The sequence below is a fragment of the Crinia signifera genome, chromosome 5 (assembly GCF_055691185.1).
Source record: "Crinia signifera chromosome 5, ASM5569118v1, whole genome shotgun sequence".
Classification (NCBI taxonomy): domain Eukaryota; kingdom Metazoa; phylum Chordata; class Amphibia; order Anura; family Myobatrachidae; genus Crinia; species Crinia signifera.
Genome location: NC_139221.1, coordinates 211426756 through 211449839, shown reverse-complemented (window position 1 = coordinate 211449839; position 23084 = coordinate 211426756). Strand labels below are relative to the sequence as shown.

At 46.7% G+C, this 23084-nt stretch overlaps 1 protein-coding gene across 2 annotated transcripts in view; it reads left to right on the top strand.

The window, feature by feature from the left end:
- Window positions 1–23084, top strand: part of LOC146080828 (mediator of RNA polymerase II transcription subunit 1-like) — a 141300-nt gene that overhangs the window by 42154 nt on the left and 76062 nt on the right. For both annotated transcript variants that reach the window (XM_083188505.1, XM_083188504.1), the window contains exon 2: window positions 19479–19579. In XM_083188505.1, the coding sequence (XP_083044631.1) occupies window positions 19479–19579 (101 nt within the window). The remainder of the gene's footprint in view (window positions 1–19478; window positions 19580–23084) is intronic.

Genomic DNA, 23084 nt, shown 5'->3' with positions numbered 1-23084 from the left:
GTATCAATTTACCTCTATTTCTCTGTGATTTACACTAATATACTGTTTTTAATAGGTGGAATGCAGCTCCCTGGAGTGTCTATTGTATTATTTATACATTTAGATACTTTTCCCATAATTTTGTTGTAGCTGTTTCTTTTGTTACAATTTTAGCAAAGTGTGACGTTCTTTGCTAAAATTGTTTCAAAATAAACAGCAACAAGAAATTCAAGGGAAAAGTATCTAAATTTTTACATCATACAATACACACTCCTAGGAGCTGCATTCCACCTATTAAAAACAGTATATTAGTGTAAATCACAGAGAAATAGAGGTAAATTGATACTGTGTGGCAAACAGTGAATAAACAGACTTATAACCAAAGGCCTATTTTTTTGGTACTTATGTAGTAACTGGGCTGCCGATTTTGAAATCGGGTCCATCGCATCGCATCGCACCCGACCATATCGCATGCGATGCGATGCGATGCGATGGACCCGATTTTTCCATAGGATTCAATGTTAAAATGGACTGAGTCCATTTTAACATGGAATTCAATGGGAAAAAGGGGTCCTTTTCATACCCCTACTATCCAAGTGGGCATGGAGTTGGATATAAACCTGTGGCGAGCGTAGCGAGCCACCGAGCCCGAAGCGTGGCGAGCGGACGCAGAATACCGTCCCCTCGCGGGGCTCGCTTCGCTCGCCACGCTTCGGGCTCGGTGGCTCGCTACGCTCGCCACAGGTTTATATCCAACTCCATGCTCACTTGGATAGTAGGGGTATGAAAAGGACCCCTTTTTCCCATTGAATTCCATGTTAAAATGGACTCAGTCCATTTTAACATTGAATCCTATGGAAAAATCGGGTCATCGCATCGCATCGCATCGCATCGCATCGCATCTGATTGTATGCCTTAACTTAAGGCATACAATCAAAAAATCGGCAGCCCAGATACTACATAAGTACCATTTTTTTAATCTATAAACACACCTTTCCAAATATTTATAAGTGTAGTGGCACTTCACACTATATGTATGTTTGTCTAATGTGTGTTCTAAAATCTTGAACCTCTCAAACATTTTCACAACCCATAAGGAGGGATAGCACCCGTGCACCTATAAATTAAAAGAACACGGACCCAACTCCTCCTTATCTTTTAAAACAAAAACTAATAAAGTAGCTTATTCTGGTTGGTGCGGTTATGACCGCGTGCGGTTGGTCCGCCGATGTTTTGTGTTTGCGCGTGTGCAGAGGCATATCTACGCATGAGCAAAAGGGACATACGCCCAAATTCCGCATGAATTGTTTACACTACGAACAGGGGGAGGAGAGGGGCGTGAAGGGCAGTTTGGGCTCATTACCATATGAGTACACCCCGCGTTTCATGGGTGTTCCCATAAGAACGCTGGGCGTACGCATGGTAATGCGGCCGTGACACACGTGTAGGGGGCTGACATATGACATTGCTGGATGTCAGCTGCCCGCCCAGATCCCTGCTTTTGCACAGAGAAATGCCCGAGTGGTCTGAGCTCGCGGGAGCTGCCTGACCACTCAGGCCTGCATTCGATGGTCTGCGACCATCGAATGATGGGGGAGGTTTCCAGAGAATGAAGAGGTGTTTAACTGAGAAATCCACTCGTGCTCCGTGCGGTCAGCGGCTTACCGCATTCGGACGCAGTGAGCGATCCATACAAAAGGCGGAGTTTAGGACGCTCGGTCCCTGGGCCAGCACATGCCGACATTTTCAAAGTTAGTTTTATGTTTAACTGAAAATTTTAAATACATACATACCTACAAGCCATCCCCCAGATATTTTCTTCGACTCAAAATCTGTATGTATCGAACTGTTTCGTAATATATACGAATCATGGGTTGCACCAGGAAATGCTGCACAAACATAACGGATTTGGCAATTTACATCGCACACTACAAGCATATTTAATGAATGGAAGTACTTCCGATTTCTGGAGACTTCCTCCATATTTTCTTTTGGGCAGTATGCAATGTGAGTGCAGTCAATAGCCCCAAGCACTTTTGGCAATCCTGCTACTCTATAAAATTGCTGTTTAATTACACTCCACTCTAACTCTGTCTTTGGCCAATGAATAAATTCTTCAGTGTGCTCAAGCAAAGCATCCAAAACTTTTGTGAAAAATCTCGAAAAAGTAGCTTGTGTCACTCCACAAACTTCCGATGCAGTGTTTTGAAATGAGCCGGTTGCAAGTACGTGAAGAGTTGCAATGAACTTAGTGAATCCTGGTACTGCTTGCGATCTACGTGTTCTAGGCTCTAGTTTGTCTTTAATTAAGTTGTAAAGCATTAAAATTGATGCCTTATCCAATCGAAAATTTTTGATTATTTTCTCATCACGAAAATTTTCAATTGTTTTTCTAATCTTGAATATTCGCGGCTTTCTAAACCGGATTCTTCTTTTAGTTTTTCTAATTTGAGTTGTTTGATTTGTAGTAGAATCTGGATTAGCTTCTAAATTTAGCTGGGCACGGATGTACTCCAAAAGGAATATCATTTCACTTTTATTTGTAAATCTTTCTGAAAAATGCAAAATACATATATAATTCTTTTTTTTGAATATACACAGCATGAATTGATAAACAATTAGCATTAATTTCAATCACAAAGAATGTGTAATTTAAAAGTAATCTAAGTCTCTACCTCTATCTATCCACCTCTGTGAAGGTGCGGACACACGGGGCAATATGATCGCTGGCATTATATCGCAAGCAATATATTGCTCAGCAATCATATTGCTCAGTGACCCGTTTTTATCTGCGACCAGAGATGGTTGCCAATGCAAATTACACAATGTCAAGGGGGGAGCCAGGGGAAGTGGCTGGTCGGAGGAGCTAGCTCCTCCGACTAGCAAACATTCAGGGTCAGACTTTGGGAGTGCGCACCCTGCAATTTTTTGCTTGTGCACACTCCGAATGCTGGCAATATGGGCGCTCCTCATCCATATTTCCATTAAAATTTGCTATAATCTCCCCATGTGTACGCACCTTCACACTCTATCCATAAATCACTATATTTAACCATCTAAAAACTTATTTCAGTTTCATCTGCTTACAACTGTGCACTTGGCCGATTATTCTGCTTTCCAAATGCCTAAACGGGTTATGACCCGTCATATCCAACCATTTAGAGCCATAAATTACTTTTTCAACATAAGCTTATAAATTGTAAATTTACCATTGAAAATCCATTTTTGACACTTTCACACAATGGTATAAAAACCTGATTAGCCCTTAGTACAGATGGAGAACAATTTTTTTTTTAAATGCCCTGAAAATTGGATAAGATAGAGGGTGACAATCTATGGGATGAGATAATCTGACTTTGGCGAATGTTATCGAAAAAACGTCCGTTTTCTCACTTTTTCCCTAATTCGGATATTTAATGTGATGCGAAAAGGTGCGGTTTTGCAGTGAAATCACACTTTTTAAAAGTGTGATTTTTAGATTTCCCCAGAACTCGCATCCAGATGTTTTCGCATTGAAAAGTATACAATTTGCATATTTAATGAGATGCGAATTTGAAAAATGTGTCTAAAAATCTCCGACAAATCAGACCAGGTTCTGATATGCCATTTGGCCAGAACCCTGCACAGATCATAGAGATCTGTGCATGGCCCTGTGTTAAAAAATGTGGAAAAGTGTTTATTGAAAAAAAAAAGTTGCGTGGGGTCCCCCCTCCTGAGCATAACCAGCCCCGGGCTCATTGAGCCGGGGCTGGTTCCAAAAATACGGGGGACAAAAAGCATAGGGGTCCCCCGTATTTCTGAAACAAGCCCCGGACTCTTGGACCGGTCCTGGTTCCAAAAATACGGGGGACAAAAAATCTGGGGGTCCCCCGTATTTTGAAACCAGCACCGGGCTCCAACAGCCCTTGGTGGCATGCCACAGCCGGGGGACACTTTTTATATAAGGTCCCCCGGCCGAAACATGAGCACCGTGGCTGGTCAGCCTTGGACGGGGTACCTGGAGGAGTGGGGACCCCCCCATAAAGGGGTCCCCCCCCCCAGGCTTCACCCGTCCAGGGCTGAAGCCCGGGGCTGTCACCGGCGTCCGTGGCCAGTGGACGCCGGCCTGATATGGTTAAATCTTACATACATTGCTTGATACAGGAGAACTACAAGTTCCAGCAGACCTCCCCGCATGCTGGGACTTGGAGAACCACAAGTTCCAGCATGCGGGGCAATAATGGGCCCGCTGGGACTTGTAGTCCACCTGTAAAAAGAATGTTAAAAAAACACACACACAGAGAAGTAAAACTTTATTACACACACATCCACACACCTCACTTTTACACAAATTTACTCACCAATCCAGGTCCAGCGCTGTCCTCTTCACAGCCAGCTCTCCCCGCACTGACAGCGGGGAGAACCGGCTCTCTCCGGTGCCGCTAACAGCCTCTGTAGCGCTATCCCAGCGCTACAGAGGCTGAGAGCGTGATTGGCCGATGCGTCTCCATGGAGACGCATATGCATAGCTCAGCCAATCAGGGCTGTGGAACTATGAGTCCCAGCAAGCCTCCCCCGCATGCAGGGACTTGGAGAATCACAAGTCCCAGCGTGCGGGGCTTTAAAGGGCCCGCCGGCACTTGTAGTTCCACAGTAAAATAAATAGTTATATAAACACACTGAGACCCATTTAAAAATGAAACTTTAATACATCCAAAGCCCACACATACTTATACTTACCTGTCTTGAGCCCATAGGTAGGTTCCGTGGGTCCGGGCCCTTGAAGCAGCTCTTTTGCTGGGCCACCCCCCTTCCCCAGGGCTTCTGAGTCTCCTGCCGTGTGCTTCACCTGGGGGGGGGGGGGGGGAGGTGGCCCTTGAAGCAGCTCTTTTGCTGGGCCACCCCCCTTCCCCAGGGCTTCTCCGTCTCCTGCTTCACCTGGGGGGGGGGGAGGTGGCCCTTGAAGCAGCTCTTTGCTGGGCCACCCCCCTTCCCCAGGGCTTCTCAGTCTCCTGCTTCACCTGGGGGGGGGGAGGTGGCCCTTGAAGCAGCTCTTTTGCTGGGCCACCCCCCCATCCCCAGGGCTTCTCCGTCTCCTGCCGTGTGCTTCACCTGGGGGGGGGGGGGGGAGGTGGCCCTTGAAGCAGCTCTTTTGCTGGGCCATCCCCTTCCCCAGGGCTTCTCCGTCTCCTGCCGTGTGCTTCACCTGGGGGGGGGGGGGGGGAGGTGGCCCTTGAAGCAGCTCTTTTGCTGGGCCACCCCCCTTCCCCAGGGCTTCTCAGTCTCCTGCCGTGTGCTTCACCTGGGGGGGGGGAGGTGGCCCTTGAAGCAGCTCTTTTGCTGGGCCACCCCCTTCCCCAGGGCTTCTCCGTCTCCTTCTGTGTGCTTCACCTGGGGGGAGGTGGCCCTTGATGCAGCTCTTTTGCTGGGCCACTCCCTTTTCCCCTGGGCTTTGGCTGTCTCCTTCTGTGTGCTTCACCTGGGGGGAGGTGGCCCTTGAAGCAGCGCTCTTTTGCTGGGCCACCCCCTTTCCCAGGGCTTGCCTCTCTTCAGGAGCTCTTCACTGCTCCTCCAGCCCCGTCGGACTGGCTGCTCCCTCTCTGGAGCTGGCTAATATAGCAGCTCAAGGGGGCGGAGCCATGATGCAGCAAGCTGTGATTGGCTGCCTGGATTCAGTTTAAAAAAAGAAGTTTTCCCTCTCCCCTGCCGCTAAATAAATAAATAAATAAATAAAAGCACGTACAATAAAACCCCAGGACAACATTAAAGCAGCGTTTTAAACACTATTGTCCGGCTGCAGAAATCATCTAGATGTGGCAGAAGACTAAGGTTCTGATGGATATTTAATAAAAAAAAAAAAAACAAATCACATATGTGTGTAAAAGAAGGGGGAAAATAGTGGTGCAGTGAGTGACGGAAGGTCAGTGTCGGGTGTGGACAGCTGCACCCCGGCATACTTGCCAATTCCAAGAAGGGAGGTGGGGAGAGGTTTATAAATAAAAATATCCTAAATGGGGGATTAAAGGAATAATATTGGGGATAGGAAAAAGTAAGTTTGCGCCAGCGTGTGCCTGCGCTCTGGTGCGGATGCGGCAGGGGTGGATAAGTTGTCAGTGTTTATAGGATAATAGAGTGAAGCAGGGAAATTTGGTAATAAATAGATGCTTTTTAATGAACTAGACGGGGTTAGGAGAAGGGAAGCTTGCTGCGGTGGGTGCGCTATCGTTCATGTGTGATGTAGTAGGGAGGCAACATGTAGCCAGGGTGAGAAGTAGATGAAAGAAGTAGTGTAAAATCAGAAATAAAAAAACTATAGAACTAAGAAGGATAATAAAAAAATGATAGCAAAGGTGGAGAAGAGAATGAATGGATGCAGCGCTGGCTGTAACATGCGATCAAGTGCGGTTGCGGCAGGGGGGAAACAAGTCGCCAGGGGGGGGGGGGGGTGGATAAGAGAGAGGGCATAAAAATAAAGAAATTAAAAAATAGGGAATAAATAAATAAATTTAAAAAAAAGGGGATAGCTGGTTACAGCAGGCAGCGGATACACTATGTCAGCGTCCAGGCACGGATGCGGCAGGGGGAGGGGGGACATGTTGGGGGGGGGGGGGGTTAGCAGACAGGAGCAGGGTAATAAAAATAAAGATATTAAAAAAATAGGGAATAAATAAATTAATAAAAAGGGGGATAGGTGGAGGGAGCAGGCAGCGGCTACACTATGCCGTTGGCCAGGCACGGATGCGGCAGGGGGAGGGGGCCATGTTACCAGGGGGGGGGGGAAGAGGAGAAGGGAGAGGAACAAGTGAAAAAATTAAGATTAACAAAAGAAATAGGGGAAAAATACATTAATTTAAAATAAGGGGGATAGCTGGTGGGAACAGGCAGCGGTGGCAGTGTGCCAGCAGCCTGGAATGGATGCAGCAGGGGGAAGGGGGGGTCATGATGCCAGGGGTAGTAGGATAAGAGAGAGGGGCAGGGAAAATAAATATATGGATATTAAAAATAAAGAGAAAAATAAATAAGGGGGCTAGCTGATAGGAAGAAGCCACTTTTTGCAGCGGCAGCGTGAGCAAATGGGCAGGTGCGTTGGAAGCTGAGTTGGGGGGGGGGGGGAGTGGGCATGCAGCCTAGGGGAAGAGGATGAGACAGGTGCAGGCATACATAAATTATACTAAAGTAACAAGGCATAAATGAATGAGTATGAGGAGGGACAGGTGCAGGGATGCAGGCATAGGTGTGAGCAAGCGGACAGGTGCGGTGCAGCAAAGGGGGGAACATGTACGCTGGGGGGGAGGAGAGAAGGACCGAAGAAACTATTAAAAATGTGATAAAAAAAAAAATAGGAGGAAAAAATGATTGTAAAGGATGGGGGAGAGGTGCGTGGTAGGAGTCGGCGGGGTAGCAGGCGGTGGGGAGACCCGGGGAGCCGGCGGGGTAGCAGGCGGTGGGGAGACCCGGGGTTCATCAGAATGCCGGGAATGGAGTGAGGGAGGAGAAGGCATTAGACAGGAACACCGACAACAAAAATGAATAATAGGCAGACCTCTTTTAAGTATGCCTATTATTCATTTTTGTTGTCACTGTTCCGGAGGAGCGGGGCAGAGCTAAAAAACCTTTGAATGGGGGATTAAAAAATTACAATAAAAGAGGGACAGATGCAGGGAAGCAGGCGGGTACAATTTGTATGGTGAAGGGGAGGTCTGAACAATATTAAAGAAAATTTGCATAGAGATCAGAATATTTCAATGACTTACCTCAGCGAGCAAAACCATCGGAGTGAACATTCAAAGGACAAATCTTTATTTAAAAAAAAAAAAAAAACACCTAACGACAGCCTGAGGCTGGCGAAGAGAAGCAGCGGGCTTAACGTCGGGGAAGGCAATAATACATTGCCTGCGACGTAAAAGCCATAACTTAAAATAGGAGGACAGCGCCTGAACGTTAAGTTCAGGGCTGCCTCAGGGGGACGTAAAATGTCACTTTCATACATTTCCCCAAAACGTTAAAAAGTCCATTTAGTGGCGTTAAGTGCTACTTAAGCACTTAACGCTGCTTCGTACATCTGCCCCATAGTGAGCAAAACAAATCTGGTAATTTTATATTCAGATTCAATATTTGTAGTGAATATTAGGTAATATGCGCTCAAGTTTATCATTAGCGTGGGTCCTATAGGTATGGAGAGGTATGTGTATGGTCTTAAAGGGGCTGCAGTCTATCAGGTGTGTCCTGGACACCCTGTGAGGTACTATGAGAAAGAAATGGATAGACTGCGCTCACCTGTGATGCGCTTATGATGAATATACAAATATAGTGTGTAGATGTAAGCAAAGAGGAGAGTAAGATGGTAAGTGGGTAAAAATTATTTACGTAGATTTGATGTTTGCTGAAGTCTGGCCTTGACAAAGGCCCTAGTGGCTGAAACGCGTTGGGACACCCACAGACTTCAGCCTCAGACTTCAGCAAACATCAAATCTACGTAATCCACCCCCTTCTGCCACAGCCTCCTCCCAGCCGGGAGTACGAGCCAGCAGTACGCTGTCTATCGTTTCCAAGGGAACCGTGCTCTCGCGAGAGCGGAACCCGGAAGTCACGAGCGACAGACACTGTGGAGCCGGGTGCCGGCGCACGGCTGTGCATCCACCCGCGCCATCGACAACAGCTCCCTAGAGGCGGCAGAACTTCTCCTACAAGGATCCGGTAAGAGTACGAAGCGGGACGCCGCTCACTGTCCTCCACCCCGGTCATTTTTCCTTCCTGGCACACAGTTTTGGACAACATCCTTATTCGTTCCTATCCTGCAGTAACACCGCTAATACGAGACTTTGACACAGTACCACAGGACAATTGCACCCCGCAATACTGTGAACTTGGACATTGTATCCACGCTATCCCCCATCCCCTTGCCCATACAGACCGCTGCGGTCACCCACATAGGTACATAGGTTCCTATTAAGGGACCTATGGTTAAAGAGTCTTACCTAGGTCACTCTTACACCTAAACAATAGGCCTAGTGGAGTGATACCCCGCTGGCCTATTCCTGCATCACCAGGACTCCACACATTCTCCCACTGCGACTTCATTTTTATTTAATAAATTCATTAATTTCTTCTACGATCCCCATGGCAGCCATAACACTGGGATGTTCCCTTCCCCCCTAGAATTAGACAGGATAATTTTCTCTAGGACCGCCCACCTTGGGTATAATAGCCTCCTCTTCCTCCTCCTCCATGTCTTTTTTCCTGTCTCCGTTAGAGTTAGGACAGAGTAGGCTGTTATGTTTGTTTTAAGCAGGGTTACCTCACGCAGCATGGAGCTGAAGGGGTGGCTCCCCGGGGAGAAGAGGTGTCTAACTAGCTTTAGCTATGTTAGTACAATTGTCCCTGCCTGTATACAACGCGAGGAGCTATATATGTGAATAATGGTGAAAGTCCCACGTGCGAGCAGAGGTACCTGTTGCTGGGTATGGCGCAGGACGGCAGCAGGATTCTTGGTGGCATAGGAGAAGCTGTGTGCGCGCTCCACGTAGAGTGGATGCAGACCGGCTGGAAGCCGCGTCTGCACACTCCAGATATATCAGGCAGACGGGGCGGAGGTGTGCGCGCGCGTCACTTCTGCCTGAAACACCGGGGGACGGGCGGTAAATGCTTCCCCACGGAAACAAGGGGAAGCATATTGGTTCCGCTCGGTCATCCTGATTTGAGGTGAACCAGGGAACTGAGAATTAAGGCGCCATATTTAAAGACGCAAATGGACAGCGTGCTTTACACTGATCTCAGTGCCTGGCTGTCTGACTGCTGTGTGCATCATGGATGAGCCTTCTCCCCATAAGCCGGATAATGCCCCTCAGAGGTAAGCCCTTGGTTTTTGTGGGCATTAGTTGCTTTATTTTTAGTGTTTACTACAGAATAGTACTTAGTATTTTCTTTCTTGTAGTGTGCCTATAGAACAGGATGAGGATGTACCTGCTATTCCTAAAAAGAGAACAGCCAAAAAGAAATTTATACAGACTAATTGCATGTCATGTGATAAATCCTTCGCATCTGCCCAAAAGAAATCTCTATGTGGAGAATGTGAGGCAAGGCAGGACAGATTGGAGAAGAAGGAAAAGAAGTCAGATGTTCTTAGAGAACTCATGGACTGGATGAAGGAATCCTTTGTGTCGAAGCAGGAGTTTGCGCAGTCACAGACCCAGAAAAGATCCAGAACCCAGGCAGAGTTTAGCCAGGAGGAAGATACAGCTGAAGAAATAGAGGGTGATAGAAAGGATTCTACAGATGAAGGCGAATTAGAAGATGTGAGATCTTTTAATTTAGAACTGGTGGAGAATGTGTTAAAAAACATTTATAAAGCTATGAATTATAAAGAGGAACCAGGCACGTCAGAGACAAAGAACCCCTTATTCGAGGATAGGGAGAAGAAGGGAAGAACGTTCCCGGTTCACAAAATGGTCAGGGAGACCATTTCCAAAGAATGGACGAATATGGATAAAAAACTAACTCTGGGGAATCGTATCGAAAAGATGTACCCATATAAGGATGATGAGTTCCTGGGATGGTGCTCTATCCCGAAGGTAGATGCGGCTGTAGCAGAGCTGACCTCCAAGTCTACTATCCCGGTAGAGGACGCAGCAGCATTCAAGGACTCAATGGATAGAAAGATTGAGAATGGACTTAGAAAGGTTCATACGGCCTCAGCTGGGTCTCTTAAAGCTACGGTAGCAGTCGCATCGGTGTCCAGGGCCCTGAGACTGTGGGCAGCTAACCTACAGACAGACATAGAAGAAAGAATCTCTAAACATTATGTATTGAAGAAAAGTTTGGATGTGATGCAAAAATCCATAGATTACCTGTGCGAGGCCTCCCTAGATTCAGTGGCCTTTGCGGCGAAGACTATGGCGGCAGGGGTAACAGCAAGGAGAGCCCTGTGGCTAAAACCCTGGAGCGCTGACGCGAATTCCAAGAACAAGCTGACTACTCTGCAGTTTGAAGGGAAATTTCTTTTCGGCTCGAATCTGGACACAATGATACAGAGATTGTCAGGAGGGAAATCTGTACGTCTCCCGCAGGACAAGAAGAGTCGCTTTCCGTACCCTAGCACGACCAAGCAATCCTATAGGGACTCTAGGAGTTATAGGCCGGGTAGGCCCTACTATAGGAGAGGTGGAGCGAACACTTCACGGCAAGCTTTTCGTCAGCCCTTTCGTGGGCGCTTCCAGCCTGACAGAGGAAGATCATGACTGTGCCCAAGAGGCAGTGATAGGGGCCAGACTCCTCCACTTCAGAAGTCAATGGGAGAATACCATATCCGACAGATGGGTACTGAGGATAATCCAGCAGGGTTATCATATCGAGTTTATGGAAATTCCGCAACAGAACAGATTCCTGACGTCCAGGGTACCTATAGAAAGAGAAAAAAGGTCAGCTTTAGGCTCCAAGATAAGTCAACTACTGAAGCAGGGAGCGATCGAGTTTGTACCCAAAATGTACCACAAGAAGGGATTCTACTCCAATCTATTCTTGGTGGAAAAGAACAGTGGAGGTTTCAGGACGATCCTGGACCTCAGGGATCTGAATTGTTTTATCAAGAAAATAAAATTTCGCATGGAGTGCCTGTCATCCATAGTGACGGGCATAAGACAGGACGAATACTTAGTGTCAATCGACCTCAAAGACGCTTATTACCATATCCCAATTTGCCTGGAACACAGAAGGTTCCTAAGGTTTTATGTGGCCGGGCAGCATCTCCAATTCACGTGCCTCCCGTTCGGGTTAAGAACATCCCCAAGGGTCTTCACCAAAGTGTTGATCACGCTGGTAGCGGAGATGAGAAAGCAGAAGGTCCAGATCTGGCCATACTTGGACGACTTATTGATAGCTGGGAGCTCAGTGGAAGAGGTGAAGCAAAGTCTGAACCTGGTCACAGAAACCCTGCAAAGTCACGGATGGGTGATAAACAAGGACAAAAGTCAATTGATACCGACCAGAAATATTCTTTTTTTGGGGGTAAGGATAGATACCAGAAATTATTCTGTAGCCCTATCTCTCGAGAGGTGCATGAAAATGAGAGAGTTAATTCTGGAAATCCTGAAAGGAAAGAAAATTCCCCTAATAAAAGCGGTACAGTTACTAGGAATGATGGTTTCCTGTATAAAAGTTATTCCGTGGGCTCAGTGGACTTCGAGACAGCTTCAGTGGTTCCTTCTGCCCTTGCTAAAAAGAGGCCTAAAAGATCAGCATATGATAAAGTTATCGAGCCGTGTGAAGCAATCTCTGGGATGGTGGATCCAAGACTTGGAAAACAAGACCTCAAGTTTAGAGAACCCACGGTTCCTGGTCCTGACGACGGACGCCAGTTTAGTGGGGTGGGGAGGTCACCTCGGAAAGATGTCTGTCCAGGGAACTTGGTCCAAGGAAGAAGCAAGGAACTCTTCCAATCTCAGAGAACTGCAGGCAGTCTGGGAAGTTATGTGCCAACTAAGACCCAGGATTCGGGGCACACATTTAAGAATTATGTCCGACAATGTGACCGTAGTCGCTCACATAAACCATCAAGGCGGGACCAGAAGTCTGAAATTGATGAGGATGTCGGAAGAAATTATGAAGTGGTCGGAGAAGAACCTAAGGTCAATCTCTGCAACTTATATTCCAGGCAAGAAAAATGTCATAGCAGACTACCTAAGTCGCAAGACTGTGTTGCCAGGGGAATGGGAGCTGAACAGCGAGGTTTTCCTACAGATAACAAGGATCCTTGGAACGCCAGAAGTGGACTTGATGGTCACCTATTCGAACAGGAAGGTGAGCGAATTCTACGCAAAGTATTATCATCCACAGGCGAAGATGTTAGACACTTTCTCGACCAAGTGGGCATTCAAACTCGGATACCTGTTTCCACCATTCCCCATGATAACCAAAGTACTGAAAAAGATCAGGGAGGACCAAGTAATAGTGCTGATAATTCTTCCACATTGGCCAAGAAGAGCCTGGTTTTCCAATGTCTTAAGGATGGCGATACAAGGACCGTGGCAGCTGCCAAGCAGGCCGGATCTCCTTCATCAGGGGCCTATGCTGCACCCAGAGCCGGCGAGTTTACAACTAGAGGCATGGAAATTGAGCGGCAGATCCTAAAGAGACACAATTTATCACCCCAAGTGATTGAGATGATGCTGAGAGCCAGGAAGAAAGTTTCTTCAGAGGCTTACTATAAAACCTGGTATAAGTTTATCAGTTGGGGACAGTTCAAAGATGACTTTATGGACATTCCTACTGACCAAGTATTACAATTCTTGTATGAAGGTTTCCAGATGGGGCTGGCCACAGCAACGATTAAGGCACAGATATCTGCATTAAGTGTGTTATTGGACAGACCTCTAGCAGAAGAGAGAATTGTTAAGAGGTTCGGCAGGGCGATGAAGAGGATCAGACCGCCGATTAAATCAATTGTGGCCCCCTGGGACCTAAATCTGCTCCTGACGGTGTTAACAAAGGATCCCTTTGAACCGCTTGAAGATTGCCCGCTAAAATACCTAACTTGGAAGGTGGTATTCCTAGTAGCTGTGACTTCAGCACGACGGGTCAGTGAGCTTCAGGCACTGTGGATGGAGGAACCATATTTGATAATCTTCCCTAATAGGGTAGTATTACGGACACATCCAGACTTCATTCCCAAAGTGGTGTCAGCTTTTCACCTGAACCAGGAGATAACCTTACCTGATTTCTATCCTCAGCCTAAGGATAGAGAAGAAGAGGCGTGGCACACATTAGACCTGGTGAGAGGGATAACGTTGTATCTGGAAAGAACGAAGGCCTTCAGGTTAACTAAGCACCTATTTGTGATTCCGGAAGGAATAAAAAAGGGCAAAGCGCCTGTGAAGCAGACCATATCTCGTTGGATTAGAGAGATCATCTTATTCGCTTATAAGAAAGAGGGCAAAGCACCACCTTCCATTGTGCAGGCACACTCTACCCGGGCAGTGTCTACCTCATGGGCGAATAAGGCGAAGGCGTCAACAGCTGAGATCTGTAAGGCAGCAACATGGTCATCTATCCATACTTTCTCGAACCATTATTCACTTAACGTTTCTACTGCCCACTTTGGGACGCATGTATTGCAGGAAGCCCTTATGGGCGAATGAATATATGTTGATATATAAAATATTCATGCAGTATTTAGCCCTCCCGTGTGTTTACTTGGGTATGTCCCAGTGTTATGGCTGCCATGGGGATCGTAGAAGAAAGAGTCGAATTATACTCACCGATAATTCCTTTTTCTTCCTAGAGATCCCATGGCAGCCACTGGTTTTTCCCTCCCTATGTTATGTATTTTTCTCCAGGACATATTTCGGAGACATGAAAAGACATGGAGGAGGAGGAAGAGGAGGCTATTATACCCAAGGTGGGCGGTCCTAGAGAAAATTATCCTGTCTAATTCTAGGGGGGAAGGGAACATCCCAGTGTTATGGCTGCCATGGGATCTCTAGGAAGAAAAAGGAATTATTGGTGAGTATAATTCGACTCTTTTTACCCACTTACTATCTTACTCTCCTCTTTGCTTACATCTACACACTATATTTGTATATTCATCATAAGCGCATCACAGGTGAGCGCAGTCTATCCATTTCTTTCTCATATTCAGATTCAAGTTATGTAGGGTAGATTCATTGTGACTGCACTATACAGTATGTGCACCTGCAGGATCATCGATTATATGCATTCCTGTTTAGATCTGCTAAAGTGCAGTAGGTTGCACACAAACTATATTACAATTGGATGTAGTTGGCCTCTATGGGGTCAGTATATTGGTGCTGAAATCTTAACACCTGTCAGAATGCAGATGCTGAAATCCCACATATAAATATACCCAGTGCCGGATTTCACACTAGGTACGGGCCGATGGGTGGCACCTGCTGGGAGCAGCACATCAGTTATCGCTTTAGTATGGCCATCGCCTCCAACAGTATCTTCTGAGCTCTTCACCTGGTGGGTGGTGACTGTTTAAGCTCTTTTGCATGAAAGCCGCCCATCCTGGGAATTCCATGGTGTCTTATATCTTTTAGAGCCCTTCATTGCTCCTCCTCTGCCGTCTGACTTCCTTTCTTTCCTAGAGCAGGCTAATATTAGCTGATGCAGGCGGGGCAATGACGCAACAAGCTGCGATTAGTTTGCTGTGGTCATCTTGGCTCTTCAAAAATGGTGCTGCAGCAAATCAATTACGGCTCACTGTATCATTACCTTACCCTCTTACATTGATTCTTTCTCTAGCTCTATCTAGATTCTGGGCAATGTATGAATGTTCAGTAGCACTGACTGTTCAGACACCTGCAGCTGTTCAAGCAAATGCTCCCATTAGGTAGCATGTGGATCTTCCTGACAAATGTAACATGCACTGTATTGATACTAATATTATGTTGGCAGACCTAACTCTACTAGACGCGGAGGATGTCATTAAAACTAGGTAGCTGGAATATTGGGGGAATCAACTCCCCCAAAAAACCTCAAAAACGTTCTGATTTATTTAAATAAACTACGTTTAGACATAGCTCTCTTACAAGAGACTCACACTGAATCTGAGACCCTTAAACTAAACATCATGGTTTGGAAGCTGGTAGCAGCAGCCCCTTACACATCTAAGGCTAGGGGTTTAGCAATTTTAGTGAAATCAAACTTACCCATTACTACATCCAATATGAAGGCAGACACAATGGGGGAAATTTACTAAAGGAAATATGTAAAAAAAATAGGTGTATTTGTATCCAGAAATACACTTATTTTTGACATTTACTATCCCGAAAATACGGCTATTCGTATTGATAGCACATCTATACGACTACGAATTGCCGTATTTTTGGGATAGTAAATGTAAAAAATAAGTGTATTTCTGGATACAAATACACCTATTTTTTTACAAATTTCCTTTAGTAAATTTCCCACAATGGGTCGATATTTGGTGTGCCATATGAAACCTGCATCCCACTCTTTTGTATGCATAAAGGTATACGCACCCAATGTGTACTGCAAGCCATTCTTCGTAAAAATAATATCCCTGCTCACATCTTACCTTAACACACTGGTGATACTGGGTGGAGATCTAAACCTGATATTATCCCCAATCCTGGATAGGCAAATTCCAAATAAGAACCGAAGTAAGTTACCAAAATTTGGTGTACAGGCCGTAGCATCACATTTACAATTAATTGATCTGTGGAGGGTGATACACCCCACGGAAAGAGATTTTACATGCTAATCTGCCTCTACAGGACTATATTTTGTTATCACATACCGTTCTCCCGCAGGTAGAGGAAACAGCGATAGAACCAATCACAACTTCTTACCACGCTGTAGTGCGATTTACACTCAAACTATCCCGAGAGCAGTCCTCTAAGATCTCCTGGTGCTGCCCATCCTCCCTACCTACCTCTCCAAAATTAAAAGAAAAAATTAAGTCCTCATGGGACCTATAGTATAATGATAATAAGGCTACTCTAGACACGGACCCAGTCCTATTTTGGCAGGCATCAAAGGCCACGATACGAGGAGAAATTATTTCTTTCTCATCACAAAAACGAGGACTTACTCATGATTATGTAGAATCTCAGCGTCTTCTCACAGAAGCTTTCCAACAATATAAAGGATCACCCAATCCCACGTCTAAAGCCCAGTACACCAAGGCACGCACGAAACGGATTCAGTATTGAATCCCGGCGGTCGGGATCCCGGCGCCGGAATCCCGACAGCCGAAATGCCGACAAGGGGGGGACGTGGATCGCCCCCCCTTGCGGGCTCGCCACGCAGCGGGCCCGGTGCCTCGCTACGCTCGGCACGCTAATTTATTCTCCCTCCAGGGGTGTCGTGGACACCCCAGGAGGGAGAATGTGTCGGCATTTCGGCGGTCGGGATTCCGGCGTCGGGATTCTGAATGCCGGGATCCCGACCGCCGGGATTTTAACTGCATCCCCACGAAACATGAGGCTCTTGTGACAGTTAGCCTTGGTACTCTTTTAAAAAAGAAGCACGCTACCATAAGTTTGGTAATAAGTCAAGTAGGTTACTCTCAAATGTATTACAGGGACAAAGATCTCCTTCTGTTATTCATCCTCTTAAAAAAAAAAAATTGAATGCCACACTGACATCGACAAATGCAGAAATTGCTCAAGAGTTACATGAATTCTATCTAACCCTTTATTCTCACCCTATAACAGATACACACCAGATGAAAACCTTCTGGGAAAACTTTCACCTACCCCAATTACCCTTGGAGTTGGGCGCAACACTAATCTCAGACATTACTCCTTGAAACCCAATAAAGCCCCAGGACCTGATGGTCTTACTTCTGAATATTTCAAATTACAATATTGCAAAACAAAATTGTCCCCTGTCTGACGTTGGTGTTGAACTCAATACTCCGTGCAACCGCGACACCACCACATTTCAACCTGCCCAATATCTGATAATTGGTCTGATCATTCTGCTGCTCTGTACAGGAAGGGGCAGAGTAGACTTTATCTGCTGAGGACACCGAGGTCCTTTGGAGTGCAGGGAGCGCTCCTGAAGACCTTCTTCAACTGTGTAGTGGCATCGGCCATATTCTACGGAGTGGTCTGCTGTGGCAGCAGTGTTTCAACAGCCGACAATAAGAGACTAAACAGACTGGTAAGGAAAGCCAGTTCTGTCCTAGGAATGCCTTTGGATTCGGTAGAGATTGTGGGTGAGAGGAGAATGATCAGCAAGATAACATCATTATTGGATAATGCTTCACACCCGCTCAAAAACGTTTTGAAGGATCTGTGTAGCGCTTTCAGTGATAGGTTGCTTCACCCTCGATGCTCAACGGAGAGATATCGCAGATCGTTCCTTCTGGCTGCAATTAGAATGTACAACTGTCATGTTCTGAAGAAGACCTGCATGTTCCTAGATTCTTGAGTTATATTGTTTGGATCTTAGGAGATTGGGGAGAGCTGTGCCAGTCGCACAGAAATCACAAACTTATTATGCGGGTGGACCCTCTTTGTGCACTATTAGTATTCAATATTTCGATATGCGAGGGTTTACTACCATAGACACAGAATGAATATATAGGAGGAGGAGACCACACTATATCTAAAATCAACTCCACGCCGACGTGGATAGTTGGGGTATGAAAAGGTCGGAGGACACGTACCGCCGCCCATCGCTGGCTCGCTGCGCTCCCCACGCTTTGGGTTGGCGTTGATAGTGGGGGTGGCATGGACAATGGGGGTGCATTTAACATTGTAAGCACCCATCAGGGTTGTACAATTAAAAATCGCATTGCATGCGATGCTGTGCAATATTTAATTGTACAAGCGATGGGCGCCTTGCTAGGAAACAAGTACCAATTGTTTGAAGATTGACGGAGACTGGAGTGCCGCGTTCATCTCCCCAAAAAGTCCGACATGGATAGTGCGGTTATGAAAAGGTCAGAGGACGCGTACCGCCGCCCCTCGTGGGCTCGCTACGCTTCAGGTTGGCGTTGATAGTGGGGGTGGCGTTCACAATGGGGGTGCATTTAACATTGTAAGAACCCATCTGGGTGCTTGTACAATTAAAAATCGCATTGTATGCGATGCGATGAGATGTATAAGATGCTGTAAGATCAAAATCGTGGGCGCTGTGCTAGGAAACAAGTACCAAACCATTTTATTGAGACATGCAGCAATGTTTCAGTGCATCCGCATTATCATAATGGAGCCTGATGATAATGCGGATGCATTGAAACGTTGCTGCATGTCTCAATAAAATTGTTTGAAGATTGACTAAGTCTGGAGTGCCGCGTTCATCTCCCCAAAAAGTCTATACTAATCCCAGACGCAGGCACCCGACAAGGAACAGACATCGGTGGTGTGCCCGGCCCTGCTACATGTATGTATGTGTATATATTCTCTCAGCTTGCAGTGGAGTGAACTACTCTATCCATATTGTGGTTACCTTCCTGTTTGAATGTAAAAAAAAAAAAACTGATTATCCACTTGCGAAGTCCGCTTTATTCCGTTGATACGATTTGAATTCATTGTTTGTGATGAGGAATACCTTCTATACTATATACCTCGTATATGGTATTGCCCTGATGAAGTCGTGTTGACGAAACACGTTGGGCTTTTTAAATAAAGAATTACATCTTGAACGAAGTCTACGTTTCATTGTTGAACATCAGAATCCCACTTCAGAAGATATATGATTGTGATATCATGCATATTATTTATATGTACTAGGTGGGTCTGTTAGAGCGCACTCCAGACAACCCCTCTTTTCTTGTATCTACTTTTTGTGTCTCACTAACAGGAGAGATGTTCTGGAGTTGCGGCTCGTTATTGGATGAGCGCAGTACCTAAACCATACCTTGTGTTTTTTCATATATGTATAAAAATGCCCAGTACGCATTCGGAAAGGGGTATGGACACCCCTTTACCACTGGCCACGCCCCTTTGCGAATGTGCACCAATTTTTAACATTCATATGTTGGAGGGAATGCGTCTATAATGTATATGTCTGTCTATTTCATGTTACAGCTCCAGTGACTATTGCAGGAAAAACCATATTAGAAAAATTACATCTGAAATATTCCCAGAAACCATGGAACGAAACCTTTAAACTTGTCCGCTATTGTTTGGTAAGAGCCTTCTTTTCATATGTATGTACTATTTTTGTATGTCTACTGGAATGCAGTCAGTATTGCAGAGGTCAGGATGATGGCATTCAAAGTACCAACACTGGCTTTCAGCCATTAGAAGACTGTATGGAAAAGGATCAGGATGGCAGACGTCCTGATTGGTAAGTATGCGGAGCGGACTAGCATGCTTTCTGTGAAGGGGGGGAGAGGTAGGTTTAGGCACTTGGCAGGAGGTTTAGGGTTAGGCTGCATGGTATGGGAGTTAGGTTTAGAAACTAGCAGAGAGGGTTCGGGTTGGGCTGTGAGGATGGCTAGGGTGAAGTGGGTAGGGGCGAGGGCCTAGGCAGGGTGGCTCCACTGGGGCATGAGCATCAGGAGCTAAAATTAAGTATGAGAGTGCACACATGTCAAATTGTGTGTATTATTGGGGCAACATGACAAGCACACTTGTGTGTTAAGGTTTGAGACGTTAAAATGGCACTTAAAGCCACTAAGAATAGTAGTGCAATTGTGGATAAAAACAATGAAAGATATGACCTATGAATGCAGGGAAGAGTAAATGTTTAAACTGCTAAAGTGTGCGTCTGGTGAGGCTGCCATGTAGAAAGTTAATTGGTTAATGAGAGAATCTTGTATGCTGCATGGGTGAGTATTGTGTGCAGGTGCACGTATTTTAGCTATTGTGGGTCTTGATTGCCTGTGCGAATGTGGGGCGGAGAAGCGACTGGCCTTCGAGGCATGAGACTTGATTTTTAGCTCGTTCAGTCCGAGCGCTTGCACAGTGGACCGAAGCCACCGCCCAGCACTTGTAGTCACCACCCCAGTCTACGCCCCGGTTTCCACCCAGTGTTGTGACCACGCCCATCCATATGACAACACTACGCCTACTCTGCACAAGCTCGTTTGCTAGCGTATTTCTATTTATAAGGTCGCAAGCTTGCACGGTTGCCCAAACCTGCACTTGTGCCTTGCGAACAGTATGCATGCGTAGTGGGCTAAGATATGCTCTGCGAGCTAATTTGGGTCCAAGCGAGGCAATCAGAATAAGGCCCATTATGTATAAGGGGTGTCACTATATTGGGCATTATGTATAAAAGTACCACATTTTGTGTGTAAAGTATGCTATTACTGCTGGTATTGTGGGCATTATGTGTGGAAGGGGTGCTAGAGTATTACTGTGTGGAGGGGCACTACTACTATGGGCATTACATGTATAAGCATTGCTACTAGCAGGGCTATTTTTTGGTCCGGAATGCCGTTCCTGAAACTCTTTTCCAAAATTACGTCATCAGGAATGGTGTTCCGTGACCTCTGCAGCCATCTCTTCACTTCAGAAGAGGAGAGAGTGCATCAAGCATCTCCCCAGGGCCGTCCCGACCGTAATGCGAGGAAGGCCCCACAATGAAGAAGGCGCTATGGAGCCGCTGATTCAAACAGCACTGAAATAATTTTAAATGCCCGTGGGCACTAGTCGCAAGCTAATCAGAGCTTACAGTCCTGCAGCCAATCGGACATGGGTGGTTCCTCGTGGTCTTGATTGAGCTCAGTATCCATGGCTGCGCCCGTGGACTTATTTTCTGGTGCAACAGCTCTGCCTGTGATCCTGCTGACTGGACCCTGCTCCACCTCCGCAGAGACTTCATTATAGAAGTGAGGTGGGGGAAATGTTTAGTGTTGGGAGCAAGCTGGCACTGTACGGTCACGTGCTGAGATATTTTTCTGGGGCAGGGGTTCAGCAGTGTGTGCCGCCGGATGGCCTGCTCCCCTTACAGTCTGGCTCCCCTTCCTCCTCCTGCTGCCGCCCCCGTCGGGTGGCTCAACTCCTCTCCATCCTCCTGGCGCAGCACTTCCCCGCTGCCACTACCCCTCCCTCCCTGCTGTCGCTCTCCCCCATGTCCCTGCTGTCCCTCTCACACCGTGCACCCAATGTCAGTCCTCACCATCACTTTTTCTGTCCCTGAATTTTGGCACCTACTGTGTGGCATAACGTGAAATGTGGAACCTACTGTGTGGCATAACGTGAAGTGTGACAGAACATGAAGTGCGGCACAACAGTGCCGCAGGAGGACATTGGACTGGGGTGAGGGCAGGAGAGGCACGTGCTGCGCCCTCCTCTTCTGGACAGCCACAGCAGACGGTGATGATGGGAAATTCTGGCACCGTGGGGGCATATGTGTATCTGGCATTGCACTATTGGGGTCCTATGTGTATCACGCCCCCATTTTCATTGGTCACACCCATTTTTTGGACCACGCTTTTGGTGTGTGCACAAGGTGCCGGCTGGGGGCGTTGTTTATCTGGCACTGCTGGGGGGCATTGTGTATATGGCATTATGTGTGTGTATATATGGCACTGCTGGGGGCATTGCGTATATGGCACTGCTGAGGGCATTATGTGTTTTGAAAAGCCAAGTTTATACACCAATTCATGAACGCCCCTTTGATAGCTCCACACACATTGCTGCCCACTTCTGTCCTGCCCACAGTTCCTGAAACTATTTTCCAACAAAAATAGCACTGGCTTCTAGTGTGAGAATTTTCTGTAAGGGGTACTGTGAAGTGTAATGTGAATAAGGGCCACTATGTGCTATGTAATGTGGATAAGATTGTGCTACTCTGTGGGGTAATTTGAAATGGTGGTACTATTGTGTGGCCATGTGCGGGGTGCAGTGAGGTGAGCTTGCTCTGGGTGCAATGGCTCCATGCTATACCTGGGTAGCGGAAGACTGTGTTGGGATTCTTCATATCAGATTGCCAGGGATATTGTATGTGTATCTTTAGAATGTTCTAAAGACCTTTTGCCAGACCTATTTCTTTCTAAGGATTCCAGTCCTTCTATCTGCAAATTACAGCCACACAGGTGCGTAGCTAGGGTGGATCCGGCGGAGCTCAAACTCTGGGGAACAGAAAGTTCTTAGGGTGCCAGCGCCTCGCCCCCCCCCCCCCACTCCCACCCCCCACCTCAGATCGGATCTCCGTACGGCGCCTCACCCCCACCCCCCACCTCAGATCGGATCTCCGTAGTCCCCACTGTCCTGTCAAACGTAACTGACTGACTGCCACAGTGCCAGCGCCACACAGCAATACAGGACAGCTGAGCGACGGCTCGGCTGTCCAATAGTGTGCGATGTAGCAGCATTGGTTGGCTTGCAGGCTGCAGGGAGAGAAGGGGCGGGACCCAGGAAGAGAGACTCAAACACAGAGATATACAGCATATGGGGAATGAAGAGCTGGCTGAAAATTGTAGGCTCGGACAAACCGTGCAGTGCTGTTACTCTACAACACTGCACAGCAGCTGCCGGAGCAGCACAGCTTCTAAATCCCCCCCCCCCCCCTGGATCGGTGTGCCGGAGATATATATTCCAAAGATCGGCACTCCTAATATGTCCCAGGGTAGAAAGGCCGGGGTGCCGCCAAATAAGCACATGTGTAGATCCCAGTAGAATAGTGACACTCTCACGGACTTCTCAAAAAAACACAGCAGATATAAAGCTGACGTTTTGGGA